The sequence below is a fragment of the Triturus cristatus genome, chromosome 2_1 (assembly GCF_964204655.1).
Source record: "Triturus cristatus chromosome 2_1, aTriCri1.1, whole genome shotgun sequence".
NCBI classification, from domain to species: Eukaryota; Metazoa; Chordata; class Amphibia; order Caudata; family Salamandridae; genus Triturus; species Triturus cristatus.
This window is the reverse complement of record NC_140581.1, coordinates 175,320,187-175,338,611: the sequence shown is the minus strand read 5'-3', so window position 1 is coordinate 175,338,611 and position 18,425 is coordinate 175,320,187. Positions and strand designations below refer to the sequence as shown.

Below are 18,425 nucleotides of genomic sequence, written 5' to 3'. Positions count from 1 at the left end.
AAGGGCAGGGTGCTATGTAAGTAAAAGGTAGGACATGTACCTTTATGTTTTGCATGTCCTAGTAGTGACAAACAGCCTATTTAATTTTTCACTACTGTGAGGCCTACCCCTCTCATAGGTCAGCATTGGGAATTCCATAATAATCTTTTAAGCTGTAATTCCTGATCAGAGAGGAGTAGCTTTTTCATGTTTGATATGATTGGAATGGTGACAATAAATCCTTCTTACTGGTGAAGTTGGAATTAACATTACTGTTTTAGAAATGCCACTTTTACTGTTTAACAAAGAAAGAAGGGGTTGGGCTAGTATCGGTCAGCAAGGCTAGACCGTACGAACAAGGAAAAATGCCAATGCTGATGGTCATTTAATACTCACACAGGCTTTGAATTTGTATCACCCCATGAAAAAGCTACTCCTCTCTGATCAGGAATTACAGCTTAAAAGTATATTATGGAATTCCCAATGCTGACCTATGAGAGGGGTAGGCCTCACAGTAGTGAAAAATTAAATAGGCTTTGAATTTGTATCACCCCAATTTCGGTACTCGGGAAGTCAGGGGTAGCCACTTGGTCTCCACTGCCTCCTTGAGGAGAGCCTCCAGTGGGTTTCCCAGTTTATACATGAACCGTTTGTGGAATTCCTTAGGAAAGCCATTTGTCTTGGGTGTTTTTCTCAAGTTGAGGCGGCCCAAGGCTTTCCATAATTCCTCAGCCCGCCCTGCAGGGAGTGTTGTTGTGCATCTATGAGGGTCCGTAGAGGAAGGTCATACACAAAGTCAGCTATCGATGATTCAGGAAGTGTGTCCCACCCAGCGTACAACCGGCGTAGAATTGTGCGAATGCGTGGCCTACCTCCATGTCTCCTGTAAATTTTGCGCCATTTTGGTCACTCAGGTATAGGAAACGGTCATAGTGCTGCAAGTTGAAGCACAGGTGAAGTAATTTACTCACCCTTTCCCCCATTGGCATATACAGGATTGGGAGATGAGCCATATGGCCTGCGCCTCATCCATGAGTGTGTGGTTGAGCACTCTGGGCATGGATCAGCTACCTGCGTAGCTCTTGGTCTGGGTCACTCAAGCAGCGGACCTCAAGGTCCATGATCTGGGCTCCTAGCACTCTCACAGCATGTTGCTTACTGCGATTCATGCCTATCATGTTTTTCCAAAGGGATGCCTTGAAGGCCTCCCAGAGGTGACAGAGGAGGTCACTGAGTGTCCATTTTGGGAAAAGTAGGTGCCAATAGTCTCACTAAGCTATGTAATAAAAGTGTTAACCTGCAGGGACCATGAATTGAGCCTCAATTGTAGCGGGGGTCTTTGGAGGCCTGTTGTGAGACCCATCTCCACCAGGGAATGATCTGAGAGGCCCAGGGTAGGATCCGCTTGGCCGTCACCTTGTGTGTTAGGGATTTCAGTATTAAGAAGTAGTCAAGATGTGGGTACATGTTATGCGCCCCGGAGTAATACGTGTACCCCCTCTCCTGCAGGTGATAATGTTGCCAGATGTCAATCAGACCTAATACTTCCATGAAGGATGCCATCAGTGTGCGGCCAGTCACGATTTGGGCTCCTGTTCTGTGTCTGTCGAATTCACCATCTACTACCCCATTCCAGTCATTCCCGATAAGACAGGCCCCTCTGGGAGGTTCCCGACCAGTCTCGTTATGGCCTCTAAAAAGGATGCACTAAGGGGTAGTGGGCCATAAACGTTGACTTGTGTAAGGGGGTCCCCTGTCAAAAGGCCGATGAAATGCTATGTATTTACACCATGACTCATGCCATTCCTTGAGAGGGACAAAGGGGGAGCCCTTCTTGAGCAGAATGGCTACTCCCCGAGACCCCCTCCTGAAACTAGCATGACAGGCACAGTTATAGCCGTAGCTGGCGAGGAAAGGGATTTTACTGACTAGTAGGTGGGTGTCTTGCAGAAACAGAATGTACGCCTTCACCTTCCTCGCAGCCTTGAGGACCGCTATCTGCTTGAGCTTGTCTGAGAGGCTATTCACATTATAGGTGACTATGCGAATTTGGGCAGTTTGGGCTCCCTTATTGTGGTCGTGGCATGAGGGTACTGTGGGGGTACTTTGTCAGGGTGGTGGTCACTATCTCCTCGAGAACAAGTATATGCCAGCAGTGTGAACCACAAAAAAGAACTTACACATAAACACCTCCTTCCTCCCGCCCTATACATGAAGCATCTTTTGCAGGTAGTGCGCGTCCAGCACGAACTAGGCCCTGGCCCTGCACCACCCCAAGTGGAGCCCATCCCAACTGTTTAAAACAAGTGCTCGTCTCCCCCGCACCCTGGGAGACCCAGTCATCTGAGCTCAGGTAGTCCTCAAGCGCTGAAGGGGAGTCAAGTGGTCTCATCTGGGCTCCTTTGCCATCCAACCTTGAACAAGTATCGGTCCATCCCCAATTGGTAGCAAGGAGTGAGCGAGACAGCCCCTCCACCGTCTGCCATGTCCACAATGTCCACCAGTTAGGTCTGCGGCAGCTCCGGTGGTGCCACAGCACTATCCGTTTCTGCCGATGAAGGGTCTGGGGTGTCCACTGGTCAGTGTCTATAGGTCGTCTGACTTCCCCCTGTTGTTCCTCCATTAGGAGCGTGAGCGGCTTCTATTGCCACCATGATTGCGGAAGCGTCTCAGACGGTATGATGCTCTGTGTCCTAATGTTGTGCAACGCTGAACTGGGCTGGTGTATGCAGGCAGATATCAATTTTTTCATCAGTTCACTGGAACCTTGCTGCTGGTGAATCAAAGAAGGTTTGGTTTAGAAAGTGTTTAGAAGGTTTGGTCCTGATATTTAACCTTGAGTCGAGCAAGGTAAAAGAGCTTGATTCGATGTTGAGCTCGCACAGTTTCCAGGAAGGATTTGCGTTGTTGTAGGACAAGTTTGGTGTAATTTGGGAAGACCAGTATTTTGTGAGACTGGTACAGTAATGTGGCTTGACTATAAGCGTGCCAGAGGATGGCATCCCTATCGTGATAGTTCAGGATGTGAATGATGATGGGTCTGGCCAGTGCCCCCCGGGGGTGGCCTCAGGGCCAGAGCCCAGTGCGCCCACTCCACAATGAAGCAGCAGGACAGGGCATCTGTCAGCATAATGAAACGCAGCCATCAATCCATAAAGGCTTCAGGGGAGGGCCTTTTACAGCCCTCTTTAAAGCCAATAAGGCAGATGTTATTTCACTGGTCCCTTCCCTGTGCGTCTTCGACCCATGCTGCCAGTTCTTTAGAGATGGTGGCGAGTTTGGAGAAAGACAGCTGTAGTGCAGACACCTTTGGGCATCTGTTGTTCTGCCCACATCTCGGCGCAGGTCTTGGCCAGAGAAGCATGACATCTGAGCTCACAGTTCAAATCTTGCCCTTGAGGGCTTCCCCATGTGGGTAATGGCAGCGAGGTTCATAGTCATGTCAGCCCCGCCACTATGTGCTCCGTTCCCTGATCCCAGAGTCTCCGCAGGCTTTGCAGTCGCTTGTGCAAACTTGTCCAAGTTCCCTTGCTTGCCCTGTGGTGGAATCTTGTCTTTGGCCATGTCAAGGCCACCGATGCCGGCAAGCTGGGATCGTCGTCTCTGGCCGGCTGCACCTTCCAGCCCCTGGGGGCAGCCCAGTGCGGCACGAGCAGTCCCACAGGGGCCCTAGCGACATACCAGCAGACCAAGTCTGTTTCACGGGCATTCAGCCACTGGCTGAACCCCAGCACTCTCTGGCATTCGTTTCAGCAGGTGCCCCCATGTAGTTGACACACTCGGGGGGCTCAGATGTTGTGCCTGTCTGTGGGGCAGCGTGGTGCTCACTCCTCTGTTAGCGACACCTGCCGGCCGCTTCACCGGTGCCGAGAAACTCACATCAGGTGCAAGAAGGCCACACTGGGGCCTGCCAGCCGTGCACAGTTCCCCGCTCTTTGTCCTTGGACCAGTTTCGTGTGTGTCAATTGTCACGGAGGGAGGACTGAGATGCACCCCTCTCGGATGGCTGCGGTCATAGTCTTCTCTTTGGCTGTCAAATGCCTTCTGACAGGTGTGTGTTTTGGATACAGAGGCAGTAGCCTCATTACTCCACATCCATTTTGAGTTTTTTAGTCGCTGTTTCGGTTTTCTTATTGATCTGTGACACTTTGTCACAGTTGAAGTTGGTTAACAAGGTCAGCGCTGTGATGGGCCGCGGCTAGCGTTCAGAAGAGTTTGCAGAAGTGTCAGCAAGTTTCTTCGAAGAGTCTTGTCTTTGTCTGTGAAATGCCTTCTGACAGTGATGAGTTTTGGGTGCCGAGGCGGTAGCCTTCTGGCAGTGGTGAGTTTTGCATGCAGAGGCAGTATCCTCATTGCTCCACATTCATTTTGAGTTTTGTTTTTAGTGACTGTTTTGGGTTCACAAGGTCATCACTGTGATGGGACGGTCAAATGGGTTTGCAGAAATGTCTGCAAGTTTCCTGATCAGTGGGTTGTCTTTTTGACCCAATCCTTTGTAGAAATTCTTGTTGAGTTTGCAGAGATGGTCGTCCAACATCTCAACGCCTAGGTCTCTGTGTGTGGAAATCTGCTGTTCTTGTGAAGCTGGGAGCACCTACTGCAATACGTTGTTGAGTGGTCTTTCCGGAACCCAAACTGTTATTTGGAGAGGAGGTTTTCACTTGATGCAAAGTTGATGAGACAGGCGAGAATAACTTTTTCAAAAAGCTTTGATAGTCCTGACAGGAGACTTATAGGGCAGTAGTTTGCAGGGTCTCGTAGTGGTTTTCCAGCCTTAGAGCAAACTATGGCTCTTGCTTCTTTCCAAACATTGGGGAAGTACTGATACTGCATACACCCATTGATTATCTCTGCAAGCCGATCCACTGCGGCATCTGGGAGCATCTTGATGGCTTGGTTGGTTATTCCGTCCTTTCCTGAAGCCTTGCTTTCTTTACCAGGGCTAGAACTTCATCAGTAGAGCATTCCTCAATGGTTGAGGCTTCTGTTTATGACAGCGAAGACCTCAGCTTTGTCCCTGTTGCTACATGCCAGGTGAGTCTTTCCTTATATCGGTGGGTTTGGTTCCTTCTTCCCAGTCAAGCGTCGGGTCATTCTCCAGAGAGAGTTGTCCGAGTCCTTCAAGTTAGATGTAGCTGCTTCCCATTTTTCACCTCTGTGCTGGCTTATTTGCATCTTCAGCTGTCTTGTCAGTTCTTTGTACTTCTTCAGCAGATCAGGGGTGCGATACCTTTGCTTTGTTCTTGTCAGCTATCGACTTCTTGATGCCGTTCGGGAGGTCGTAGATGGGGCAGCGTTGGAGTTTTCTGCTGAGGGACACTGCGTTCAATACAAGTGTGAACTGCAACTGTGAAGTGGTGAATAGCCTGGTCAATGTCTTCAATGCAGTATACGGGACCAGGGACCAGTGTCTCTTCCAGGCTTCTCTTGTATAGTCTCCAATCTGCCTTCTTGAAGTTGTGACTGGTGCCCTGTTCTTGGCTTTCAATCACATCTCCAAATGTGATCAATACTGTGTTGTGATCGGACATCAGTGCTGTCAAAGTCTCCAGCTCCATAGGTTAGGATAGTTTCTTCATGACGACTATGTCTAGAACATCGGTATTATACCGTGCAGCACCTGGGTAGTGAGTTGGGTAAGTTGGGCCAGCCACTACAAAGTCCTTCCTTGAGTGGGCAAGTAGAGAGTCTCCTTTCCTGTTTGAAGTGCGAGAGTTCCAGCACTGGTGCTTGGCATTAAGATCGCCTCCAATTAATGTTAGGATGTTGGGGTCCAGTAAGGCATCTAGGTCCTTTGGGTGTAGCTGGTCTGGGGGTAAGTAGGCGGCAATTAACCATAGTGGGCCTGCTGATGTCTGGATCTGTATACCAGTTGCTTCAATGCTCCCCACTAGTGGTAGTGCAATCTCGTGGTGCTTCATTTTTTTGCTGACAATCACCGCTGTTACTCTGCCCTTGGCTCCAGTGGTGCGATCTGTGCGGTACACTCTGTGGTTTCCTAGGTTAAGCTTCTGGTTTCCTTGGAGATAGGTCTCGGAGATAAGCGCCATATTCACATCCATGGTCTCCATCAGGTGCAGGAGTTCCACAGTTTTCTTCTGAATGTGTTGGCCTTCCACATCAAGAAGATGGAGTTTCCATTAGATTTGGCTGCCATAGCGGTTGTTTTCTTCACCGTGGAAAAGTCTGGCAATTCGCCTCAATTGTCACCACAGGGTAGATGTCCATGTCTGCGAATACTTTCGCAATCTTCACAATGAGTTCCTGCCAGTTGATGGCCATGCCTATTTCACAGGATGATGCCGGGGCAGTTGTTGTTGGTGGGCTGTCTTGTTTGGGTCCTGTAACTTCTGCGTATGTCCTTCCATCCACACACGCTTTGCTTTGGCTGTTGGTTAAGTTGCATGTTTAAATACTGTGTGCCAATGTAGGTTTGTGGTTGTCTGTCTTCCTTTGACCTTGGTCTGTTGCCGGTGAGTGTCGAGAAGCCTTTTGTGGTTGGGGGAGTTGCTTGGGTGATTCATCCTTCTTTGCCTTCTGCATGTAGGGACAGCCACGATAGGTTGCTGGGTGATTTCCTGTGCAATTTGCACATATCGCTGGTTCTGTTTCTCTGTTCCTGGTGCATTGGCTGGAGGTGTGCTCGCCTCCACAGCGTACACACCGTGACTTCTGGTGGCAGAATGCAGAGGTGTGCCCCAAGCGTTGGCAGTTGTAGCACATGAATGAGCTCTGTTTCCCCCGGGCACTTCTGTGGTGACGGTGCAGCCGCAGAGCCTTGTGACTGCTGAGAGATCTACTGGTTTCCCATCCTGGCTTGTCGACAGGATTACGACGAACAGGGGAAATGTATTTTTCTTGTATGTCAGTGAGGCAATCTGTGTAATACTTTTAACCATAAGTCCAAGTTCCGCTAAGTCCTGAGTGATGTGCCCAAGGATGCGTTTACTGGGAGTCCCTGTATCACGAAGCACTGGGCTTTTGCAGCTGACAATGAGAAGGTGTGATATTCAATTTTCTGTTCTATGAGCATGCTGGTCACACTACTGTAATCCTCTGGTGTGGTGAGCATCATGTTGGCGGGGTCCTGCCGGGGCTTGATTGTGAAAGTGGATGTGCAGTGTTCCTCCAGTAGCACCACGAGGTCCTTGTGAGTGGCTAAGTTCTTCAGAATGATGGGAGGGATCCGCTGTCACTTTGTAGAACCTGAAGAGGTTCCAGCTTCAGCTGTCTTGTGGTCCTGAGGACTGACGTCGCAGTCCTGGGCATTTTAAAGAACCTGGAAACTGTTTGGGGTCGCAATTGCAGCGCTTCTGGCAGGTGTGCGGGCAACCTTTGGGGCTTTTTCTGGGGAATTTGGGCACGAGACGCATCCTCTCTTTGTCTTTGTGTGCCATTCCATGTTGTCCTCATTGGCATCGATTGGGTTTGCCATGGCTTCTGTGTTCATCGTTGGTGATGCTTTGGTGGGGCTGGAGTGAAGCTCATTGCGTAGACATTTTAGCTCAGATATTCTATCTCAGTTGCTTCTCTGGTTGCTGTCCCTTTGGTCTGTCTTGTGGCCCTACAGCTGACCGTGGTGTCTATTAGAGGTGCTCACCCTTCGGTTTCTTCCCCCTCAGCACAGCCTTGCTCCGGGTAAGCCAGAGAACGAAGGCCCAGCCTCACACAGAGTTTGGACTTATCAGCCCTTCACCACGGGGTGCGCAGCCTGGCCCGGTCAAGCCAAGGTGACGGAGGCCCAGCACCTGGGTAGGACTGGGGAAAGTCCTTTCATTATTCGGTATTCAGCCCTTCCCCTCTCTGGTGTGCAACCTGGCCCTGGTCAAGCCAGGGAGACGTAGGCCCAGCACCCAAGGGGAGCCAGCTGGATAATGATCCTAGCACTTCCCTTCATTTGCCACCCTTGGCACGCAGCCTGGCCCCAGGCAAGCCAGGGAGATGCAGGCCCAGCACCCAGGAGGAGCGGAGAGAGAGTTGTGATCGGAGCGCGAGTCAAAATTTAGCTGCTCAATCAATCTCAATGACTCATCCTGAGCTGCACCAATGAGCAATCTCTCCTATCAATCTCAATCTGAGCATCCTCTCGGTTGGCTTCGTAGTTGACGGTTTAAATAAGGGAGGATGAGACAGGAAGATTGGCAGGTGGCACGGATGTTGCCATCTTTGATATCCAGACCATGCCCCCTGTACTATCTATCTTTAAGTTTAATTGTTTATTAATACCTTTCTAGAATAATGCCATTGAGTGACTTGTGTATGCCAAACTGTTTTATTTCCTTTACTAAGAAAATATTTTGCACTGTGGAAAAACCCCTTTCCGTGACAGCCCTACCATTTTTGGGGGTGTTCCTGACACTTTCTTGCTTTCCATGGATACACATTTACTAATGCCCTTAACTGACATACATTTAGAATGTATTTGAGGAGAGAGACTTCCGGCAAATGTTCATCAATTTGTGGGTGTTCATCTACTTTTGCAGGTGTTCCCTCCCAAAAATGGTTGCATATCAGATATCGGATACCGAAATATTGTTAGTCATAAATACACTGTCCTAAATATCCTTTAAATGAATATCATCTAATGGGGTGTAGATTTTTGATTATTAACTCCAGTGGGGAGATAATTTAGTTGACGATATTTAGGACATACCATCTATGTCAGACAATATTCTGACAATGATATCCCAGAAACATTCACTAGCCACCTGTGTCAGTAGATTTAGTCTTGCTTAAAATTACACCTTACTGGCATAGGAGGTATCATGTGTAAATCCATTTTCTAGTGGTATTCCACATTGTTTAAATATCAGTAGTGAATTTGCACTCATAACTTTTCCTATTTGAACACCTGACTAAACATAGATGTTAACTTTTCTTTGTCAGCCTTAACTACTGCCTCTAATTTAGCACTATACTCTACGATTGTGATATAATTTTGATGCAATAAAGTCTTCAATTTATATTTTACTTCCTGCATTCTTTTCCTGCTAAAAATAGGATTCATGAATCTGAAAGCATCCAAAACAAATAAAAACAAATTTGAGCGTGGAAAAATAGACGTCTTCACTGTGGAAGCTGTTGATATTGGGGATCTAAAGAAAATAAAAATAGGACATGATAACAAAGGTAAGAAAGATTTCTAAGTTTGTGTTTTTACAGCAACACATGACTATACAGAATTTCTTTGAAAAAGTTGTAGAACATGTATTGTGGCCCTGAATGGCAGTGAAATCAATGTGTTAAAATGGGTGACAATGAGCCTGTTCCTGTAAATCTGAGATGCTAAGTTCCACCTTTTTAAGTATTGCCCTTATATTGTTTTATATGTAGGTCCACCTTAGTGCTTAAGTTTAAGTTGTCACCAGGACTGGGGTTTTCAGTAACTCTAAATGTTGTATATAGATTCAACCCATCATCAGGAGTGAACTGACTTGATAGATTTTCTGAATTGCTGCATGCTAGCTATGTCAGTCCTAGATATTGATGTAGTCTGGCACTTTTTGGCAAACATGAGTAAAAGCTAAGCATATGTTATTACAGGATTCAATGGAGTTTGACTGAAAGGTTTTGTTTAATGCTGCACCTTCACCATCAGGCAAGATTGAGTCCCGAACAAAAAATCCTTAGGTCCTCAAGACTTTACTTTGCCTCCTAGCTAATATTTCTAATGTCTTGCTTGACATCATCAAAAGGGCATAGGTTTCAAGGAACATTTGATGAAAATCAAGTTCACTGATGGAAAAAAACAGTGTTAGTGTGAGGGCATCTTGGAGTTTGATTGACTTTATTCAATCTGCATATTATAGATGATGTCTAAATCTTTGTGTCGCTGGAATGCCAACTCCACCTTTCATCCTTAATCGTTTAAAAGAGAATTATTGTGTTATGTCACATTCTTACATCTGCTTTTGGAAGTGTTTAAAGTGTTTCATCATGTTTACAGGCTAGTTTATTTCACTAATGTACAGGCTATATTATTGGACCTATAATTAGTGAGGCAAAAGACCGATATCTGGCTGGTAAATTGGAATTCTCCATTTGATACTTTCAAGAGAATCAATGGATGTAACAGAATGAAAGGGCCCTACAATTAAGACATCATATGAAATAAAATGAAGATAAAATGAGAATATATCAATCAATCAGGGGCTTGTAAAGCACCGCTACTCACCCGTGAGGGTCTCGAGGCGCCGGGGGTGGGGGTGGCTGCACGTTAGACTGGGTGGAGGATCATTCAAAGAGCCATTCGAACAGCCAGATCATATAGTTGGAATGCTATTAATAAAAAACATTTCTAGATAAAAAAAAATTATGTTCCTTAAGCCTGAATACAAAGCTAGATATTCTATATCTGTCAAAGCTAAAGTAAAGGTGAGATATTTTATCACCCAAAACCTCTGGCTCGAATGCAGCACCCACTACCATCTTTACTCCTTGCTCTGCAGTTATGGAAACAACTCCTTTTGTGCTGTGTTTGATGCTATATTGCTGACTCGGTCTCTCGAGGCTAGGTAGACTTGGCTTCTAACAGTTCTTGAGTAACAGTAACCTCTACAGAGTTGTGTCAATTCCCATTGCACATAAGCAGATTTACAAAACACACGAGACCCTTATGGGTACTCTTTTGTCCCAGTCCACCCATGAAGCAAAGCTTTGTCACTTAAAGAGGGCATGCAAACTTGCAAATGCACTTCAGATTTATTTTTAATTGTTTATCTACTAATACTCAGTCTATTAAATATTCCATATGGCAATAAAGGATGATCCAAAATGGTTAATGCTCTCTACATTTTTCAGGGAGGTAATAATCCCTTCATTAGCAGACTACTTGTATTTTGCATCATAAGATCATCACAGCACCATGAGGACTTAGCACACTTGTCCGGCTCTTTTGGTGCAAAATACACGTTGGACCCTAACGAAGGGATAATTACGTACCCGAAACGCAGAGCACTTATTACCCATCAGGATTGTTCTTTTTTTAGAATAATAAATAGAAAAGCCAAAGGGAAATGAAGATGAGCGGATAAATAATAAAAAAATAAGTACGAAGCGCATTCACGAAAATGTGTAAATTCTACAAAGTATCATAGGTATATGAAATTAACATTCATCTGAATGCAAGTGATCTCTTGTACTATTGTAAGCCTGGCAGGGATATTTAATGTTTATGCAATAATGGGGGAGCAATGATAATATTAGCCATGAATGTATTTAGAAATAATGTAGGCAGGGCCAGGCATTAGTATTTAAAAAATGAGAACTGTATTTAATAAACATATAGATTAAGGATACATAACTAGTAACTGTATACTGTGGACCCAACCCCCTGTGAACCCAGCACCTCTCTGAGCATGCAGTTAACCAGCTATATTCAGGTCTGACATCTATCCTGGATCTGTTTTTAACACGGACCGGTGTTAAAAACCTAGGCTGATTGGAAGTTGGCAGTTTTGGCATTCAAGCTTCCAGATGCTTGTAAATATTATTCTGTTCCTTTTTGACCTGGTTGTAGTTGCAGTTTATTCTCTAATGTTATCTATAAATGCACAACAAAGCAGTTCAGATTTACCTATGTTTTCTGAAAACTGTCTAATTAAAATACTAAAAACTGATCCTGTGTTCTGACATGAGATGAAAAGCCAATGGGGTTTCATGTTTTGATGCAGGGAGCTCAGCAGGCTGGTTCCTGGACTGGGTGGAAATAGATGCTCCGTCTCTTGGACAACGCATGAAGTTTCCATGTGGTCGCTGGCTGGACAAAAAAGAGGATGACGGTGCCACAGAGAGGTTTCTTTTTCCTTCAGAACTTCAAAAGGAGGAATATGTTCCATGTATGTATTACTCACTTTGTTGTATTATCATCATCCTATTGCAAAGCATAAAGTTAACATTTATATACATTTCCTAAGCCATTGATGCCACATACTAGAGGTACGCAAAAACATGTGCCTTGCTTTTTGGCTTATATATGCCTTTATTCCTTAAGTTCAGTCCTTAATTATGCACAGCATTTCAGAAATATAAGAGCATTTCTTACCAAGGATGAATACGCCACCGATTTACTAAGAAACTCAGATAACTATTTTTGTCTGTTTCTTTTTAACAGATCTTTACAAACAGCAAAATTGCCTCTTAAGTCAATATAATTCTGCTTTTAAAATCCCAATGACCAACCAAAATTCTTATGTTTATGTAGAGTTTCCTACTATAATTTGTGTTGTGTCCAAAACCAAACTATTAGCAAAGCACTAAAAATATTAATTAGTAATGTGTTACAATAAAATATGCAATCATCTAATGTGACTAATGGGAATTAACATCATGGGTTTGAATCCCAGTCTACCAATACAGCTTCATATCCTTTGGACGTCTAAGGAACGAGTACTTCTGTGTTGGAATATAGGAGTACCTGCAGAAACAGTGGAAAATAAGCACATATTATTATTTAATTATGTGTTTATTTACTTAGTTCCACTTCATAGTATTGATACATGGATAGGCAGTACCACATTATCACCAACACTTTCCCAGGTAGCTCAAGATCCCTGTAAGAACGTTTTGGGATCTCTTAATGTAAGTTTACATCCTAACCTCAGTAAAGATGATAGTATTATGAATCTATACAACAGGGAAAGCAGGGAACATAGACTAACCATCTCATGGCTCAATCTATAGGTAGTGTTTCTAAGGCCCTGACAGGTGCTATGGGGGTTATGAATGGTCTAAAGTTGTTATATGGACATTTGTATCAATCAAACTATAGGAATTGTACCCAATATTTGTTGAGTAGGATGGCTAGCGTTCCATTCCTCTTCAACGACAGGTGTCTCAGCCGGCGGGCACTCCTTTTGACAATAATCCAAATGCAGACTCTGACACAGAGGGGTGCCTCAGCCTTTCGGGTCGGAGCCTTCAGGTGTGTCAGACACCTCCAATATTCCATAGAAGAGGAATGGATGGAAGGGCCTCGCTGAAAGGCCCGCCTCGCTTGAGAAATGAACTTGTAATCAGCCAGGGTTTGCAAAAGGGATTCCCTGTGCACTTCGTGCTGCTGCTGGACATCGGTTTTAAAGGCAAGTGATAAACATCTAAGAATGTGGTGGTAGCGGGATTTCCTTGTTTTCTTCTGTGACCACTGAATGCAGCCGTATTACAGAACTATTCCTAGTAAAGACGCTTAAGGCATTTGGCACACGGAGAAAACGAGTTAAAGTTCTGCCAAAAACAACACTAAAGAAATCAAGTTTTGAATGACAGTTATGAGGCGTTGTGGGTAATGTAGTCTCAGAGAACCATGGAATATAAGAAACGAAGAGTGCAGTGATGGGAACATAAGACACAGGAAAATACTTGATTTTCAAAAGGACTATCCTTAATTTAAGCAAAGACAGTACTTACCATCGCTGTAAAACAAATGTGCAAAACCTGAATACGGTCTGCCTCTTTAAATGAAACAAATGGACACTGGTCCTTCTTTACTGTTTGAGTTTCATTTTTTAAAAGCTAACGAACCCAGCCCTGATTAGTGGCATATGATTAGGACTTGCACGAGTCGAAAAGCGTAATACTGTGTTACCTTGCAATAAAGAAACTTTGAAGCACGTCGGTGTGACCGGTTCACGTTGCTGAAGGGTGCGTGTGTTCTATGGAATATTGGAGGTGTCTGACACACCTGTAACAGGCTCCGAAACGAAAGGCTGAGGCACCCCTCTGTGTCACAGTCTGCATTTGAATATATATATATCTAATATATATTTACATATATATATAAATTCACTGAAAAAACCATAGGTTTCACACACGTTATAGTTAGGAATTAGCATTTAAAAAACCTTTCAAATTCACTGAAAAAAACATAGGTTTCACACACGTTATAGTTAGGAATTAGCATTTAAAAAACCTTGCAAATTCAGTGAAAAAACCATAGATTTCACACATGTTATAGTTAGCTGGACATTTTACTCGTAAAAAACCAATGAAATTCCCCCGTTATAGTTAGTTCAGCTAACTATAACTCGCGCGCCCGCAATGCACTGCTGATGACGTCACATATTACATCACTCATGACATGGTCAGTGACATCACTCATGACATCACTGATGACATCTCAAATGACATCACTGATGACATCACTGATGACATCATCCTTGTGATAGAGTGGCAGACCTCCTCTCACCCTAATATATCCTTTGATACACACATTCAAAAATAGAGACTAAAATGTTCAAAACAATGGATATACCAATATCAGTTACAACAACCTATTCAGTAATTCTAAGATCCACATACACATACACTCATTCACCAACAGTCCTATACAGTCACTCATACATGTACTCACTCATCATATGTACTCATGCACCTATACATCCTGTTACACAATGCCACTCATTCATAGAGTTACTCACACACATAGTCACTCATGCTAATAAGGAATCAAACATACATTTACTTGCATATACAGTTATACACACACAACCACACTTACTTCTACGGAAACTTACACATACTTAGTCTTTTAAACATTCACTTATAGAACCACATACTTATTCATACAGGAACCCTTTCAATCTCTCTCTCTCACATATACTCACTTATATACACCAATAGTCACATATACTAGTTTAAAACATATGTAGTTACTCATAAAGACACTATTGAGACAGTCATTCACTCACTAACACACCCGTACACACACTCATCCACCCATAGAGTCCTGCACACATGCTGTCTTCAACACATACAAACAGTGAGTCACTCATTCATGCACCTATGCACTACGTAATACCCCCCACCGAACCATGCAGACACTCAGACTGATACTCAAAAAACCAACTAACACCTTTACAGACACCCATGTAGCTACTCACCAACCCATGCAGCCACTTATACACAAAGTGAGAAACTGATACAGATATTTACATATTTAAACATTACTCACTAAGCCATGTATTCACTAAGATACACTTAATCAGTCAGTTACACAATCAATTTTTCAAAAACAAATCATCCATTTAGACACTTATATACCCATTTATTCTTCCATCGACCTGGAGATATACATATATAAAACATATGTAATTTTCAGAAAAACACACATTCACTGGATGATGTCATCAGTGATGTCATCAGTGATGTCATTTGAGATGTCATCAGTGATGTCATGAGTGATGTCACTGACCATGTCATGAGTGATGTAATATGTGACGTCATCAGCAGTGCATTGCGGGCGCGCGAGTTATAGTTAGCTGAACTAACTATAACGGGGGAATTTCATTGGTTTTTTACGAGTAAAATGTCCAGCTAACTATAACATGTGTGAAATCTATGGTTTTTTCACTGAATTTGCAAGGTTTTTTAAATGCTAATTCCTAACTATAACGTGTGTGAAACCTATGGTTTTTTCAGTGAATTTGAAAGGTTTTTTAAATGCTAATTCCTAACTATAACGTGTGTGAAACCTATGGTTTTTTCAGTGAATTTGCAAGGTTTTTTAAATGCTAATTTCTAACTATAACGTGTGTGAAACCCATGGTTTTTTCAGTGAATTTGTATGGTTTTTTAAATGCTAATTCTTACCTATAACATATGTGATTCCGATAGTTTTTTTATTGATTTTGTATGATTTTTTTATTATAAATTCTTATATTAAATGTGTTTTTTTTTTTAAAAAAAACATTTTTTTTTTTAATCTTTTTATTCTCTTAAAATACTATGTTTTTTTAAAAAAAAATCTGCAATATATCAATTTTTCTCTTTTTTTTTTTTACCAAACAGGTAAGATATATTAGTATCACATAGAAAATATTTTTTTTTTTTTTTTTTTTTTTAGTGCGCGTACGGTAAGCGTACGGTAAGCGTACGGTTTACACAATGTTCGTAATTTATCTACTCTGTTTGCGTATAGTTACGCAATTTGCGTAGCCGTGCGTACTGCGCGTGGGGCTCGTAGGCGTGTACGCTACACGCGCACGTTACGCGGAAGTGTTGTGGAGTGACTGTTTTGCGCATGCGCGCGAGCGCGTGTCTTTTTTACGCGCATGCGTACTTTTACCGTAAGCGCACCGTAAGCGCACCGTAAGCGTAACGTACGCGCACGGTGGGTCATGTGATCATGAAACACAACTTTTGATTGGTTGAAACTACTTTCAGTTCTAGAACTCTCCTACACCACACCCATTCCCCTCATTTCTGCTTGTGATCCCTTTGGAGAAGGAGCTGAGTTGTCTTTGTGATACGATGGCAGAACAGCAGACCTCTTCAGAGAGTGAGGCTAGCAGCACTACCTTGAGGCAGAGAAGGAGGAAACAAAAGAGCTCTTTCATATGGGAGTATTTTTCTTTTCCAGAGGGCAAGAAAAAGGTAAATGCACCTTTAGTGACTTGTAAGCTGTGTGACCGTGTACTTTCAAGAGGAAATCCTAACAAGAAGTATTCCTTCGGGAATCACACTATGTTGAGACACCTTCATGATGTACATGGTAGGACATATGCTCGACATACTGGAGGAAACCCTTCAGTAAGTCAACCAAGCACATCCACAGCAGCTCAGCCTGGTCCATCATCTGCAAGGCCGAGTCCATCTTCGGCAGGTCAGCTGAGCCCTTCATCTGTGGGGGGAGCATCTCCTTTTTCTGGTCCTCTGGAAACTAACCCTCGGTTTGCGAGGGTTACAATGCGGTGTGCCCATTGTCATGGTCTAATTTGTAATAGGGAGACCAGTGTTGCCCTAGTTAACAATAAAATAGACCAGCACATTTGTCCTACCGACTAATATTCCCATTCTTTCTTTCCTCTGTCCCTGTACGAACACAACGGCTCTTTTAAGAGCCAACCTTACCTTTCAACTTTTTTTTATATATTTTTTTAAACTTTTTTTTGATTTTTTTTTTTACCGTACGCGTACGGTGCGCATAATTTTTTTAAAAACACTAAAAATCAATTATCACATTACAAGGTCCTTGAGAGATTACAATGAAAAACTGAAAATGTGATTGTGGAGAAGTGGAAAAAAGGGACCATGAAATTTCTGACTTACCATACCCACTCAAAAAATTATTTATTAATTAAAATATAATTTTATTTGCTATAAAAATAGTTCAAGTTTTCGTAAATTTTCTTTCTCAATCTTAAAAAAAAGAAAAAAGTATTAATATTTAATAAAACATTTTATAATACAGTACACATATTTACATATTTTCCAAAAACAATTTTTTGCCTTTTTTTTGCTGTTTTCAGAATATATTGCATTTCACTATAAATCGCTGGGTGACTGACTACACTTCAGCAAGGGCAACCAGCCTTAGTGATGGTAAATGTATTTGCATTACTGACTGCAACCTCAAACCCCACTCGGTTGTGAATACTGTGCATGATACCACAGGATAAGCAGCTGGCTGTGTGCTAAGAGTCTGCTTCTGCATAAAAAAATAGCTCCCCCTTTCCATCTAATGCAAATGTAAAATCACCAGAGCAATACCAAAAAGCTTTCTGAGACCAGCAACATGTGTAACCTGGGTGACTGACTACACTCCAGCAAGGGCAACCAGCCTTAGTGATGCTGAATGTATTTGCATTACTGACTGGAACCTCAAACCCCACTCGGTTGTGAATACTGTGCATGATTCCACAGGATAAGCAACAGGCTGTGTGCTAAGAGTCTGCTTCTGCAGAAAAAAATAGCTCCCCCTTTTACATCTAATGCAACTGTAAAATTACCAGAGTAGTACGCAATAAATCTCTGCCTGTAATTCCTCTTTGCACACAGAGTCATGTTTTCATATTAGTCTGAAAACGTAATTTCTTTGCCAATTTGAAACCACACTTACTACTCTTTTTTTTGGCAAGTGATAAATACTTTTACAGTCTGACACATTTTAAATCCACTTTTCAGATTCTTAAAAAAGCACATGTCCAAACAACATTTTCAGACCAGCAACATGTGTAACCTGGGTGACTGAGTACACTCCAGCAAGGGCAACCAGCCTTAGTGATGCTGAATGTATTTGCATTACTGACTGCAACCTCAAACCCCACTCGGTTGTGAATACTGTGCATGATTCCACAGGATAAGCAGCTGGCTGTGTGCTAAGAGTCTGCTTCTGCACAAAAAAATAGCTCCCCCTTTACATCTAATGCAAATGTAAAATCACCAGAGCAATACGCAATAAATCTCTGCCTGTAATTCCTATTTGCACACAGAGTCATGTTTTCATATTAGTCACAAAACGAAATTTCTTTGCCAATTTGAAAGCACACTTACTACTCTTTTTTTTGGCAAGTGATAAGTACTTTTACAGACTGACACATTATGAATCCACTTTTCAGATTCTTAAAAAAGCACATGTCCAAACAACATTTTCAGACCAGCAACATGTGTAACCTGGGTGACTGACTACACTCCAGCAAGGGCAACCAGCCTTAGTGATGCTGAATGTATTT

General features: G+C 43.1%; 1 protein-coding gene and 1 long non-coding RNA gene across 2 annotated transcripts in view; one reads left to right on the top strand and one right to left on the bottom strand.

Annotated features, from left to right (window-relative positions):
- LOC146863912 (uncharacterized) overlaps positions 1 to 18,425 on the bottom strand; it is a 347,433-nt gene that overhangs the window by 18,272 nt on the left and 310,736 nt on the right. The gene's annotated exons all lie outside the window — the stretch shown is intronic.
- The window catches only part of LOXHD1 (lipoxygenase homology PLAT domains 1), a 1,221,805-nt gene that overhangs the window by 903,520 nt on the left and 299,860 nt on the right, over positions 1 to 18,425 (top strand). The window contains exons 30-31 of the mRNA XM_085629301.1: positions 8,980 to 9,108; positions 11,652 to 11,816. Of these exons, the coding sequence (XP_085485427.1) occupies positions 8,980 to 9,108; positions 11,652 to 11,816 (294 nt within the window). The remainder of the gene's footprint in view (positions 1 to 8,979; positions 9,109 to 11,651; positions 11,817 to 18,425) is intronic.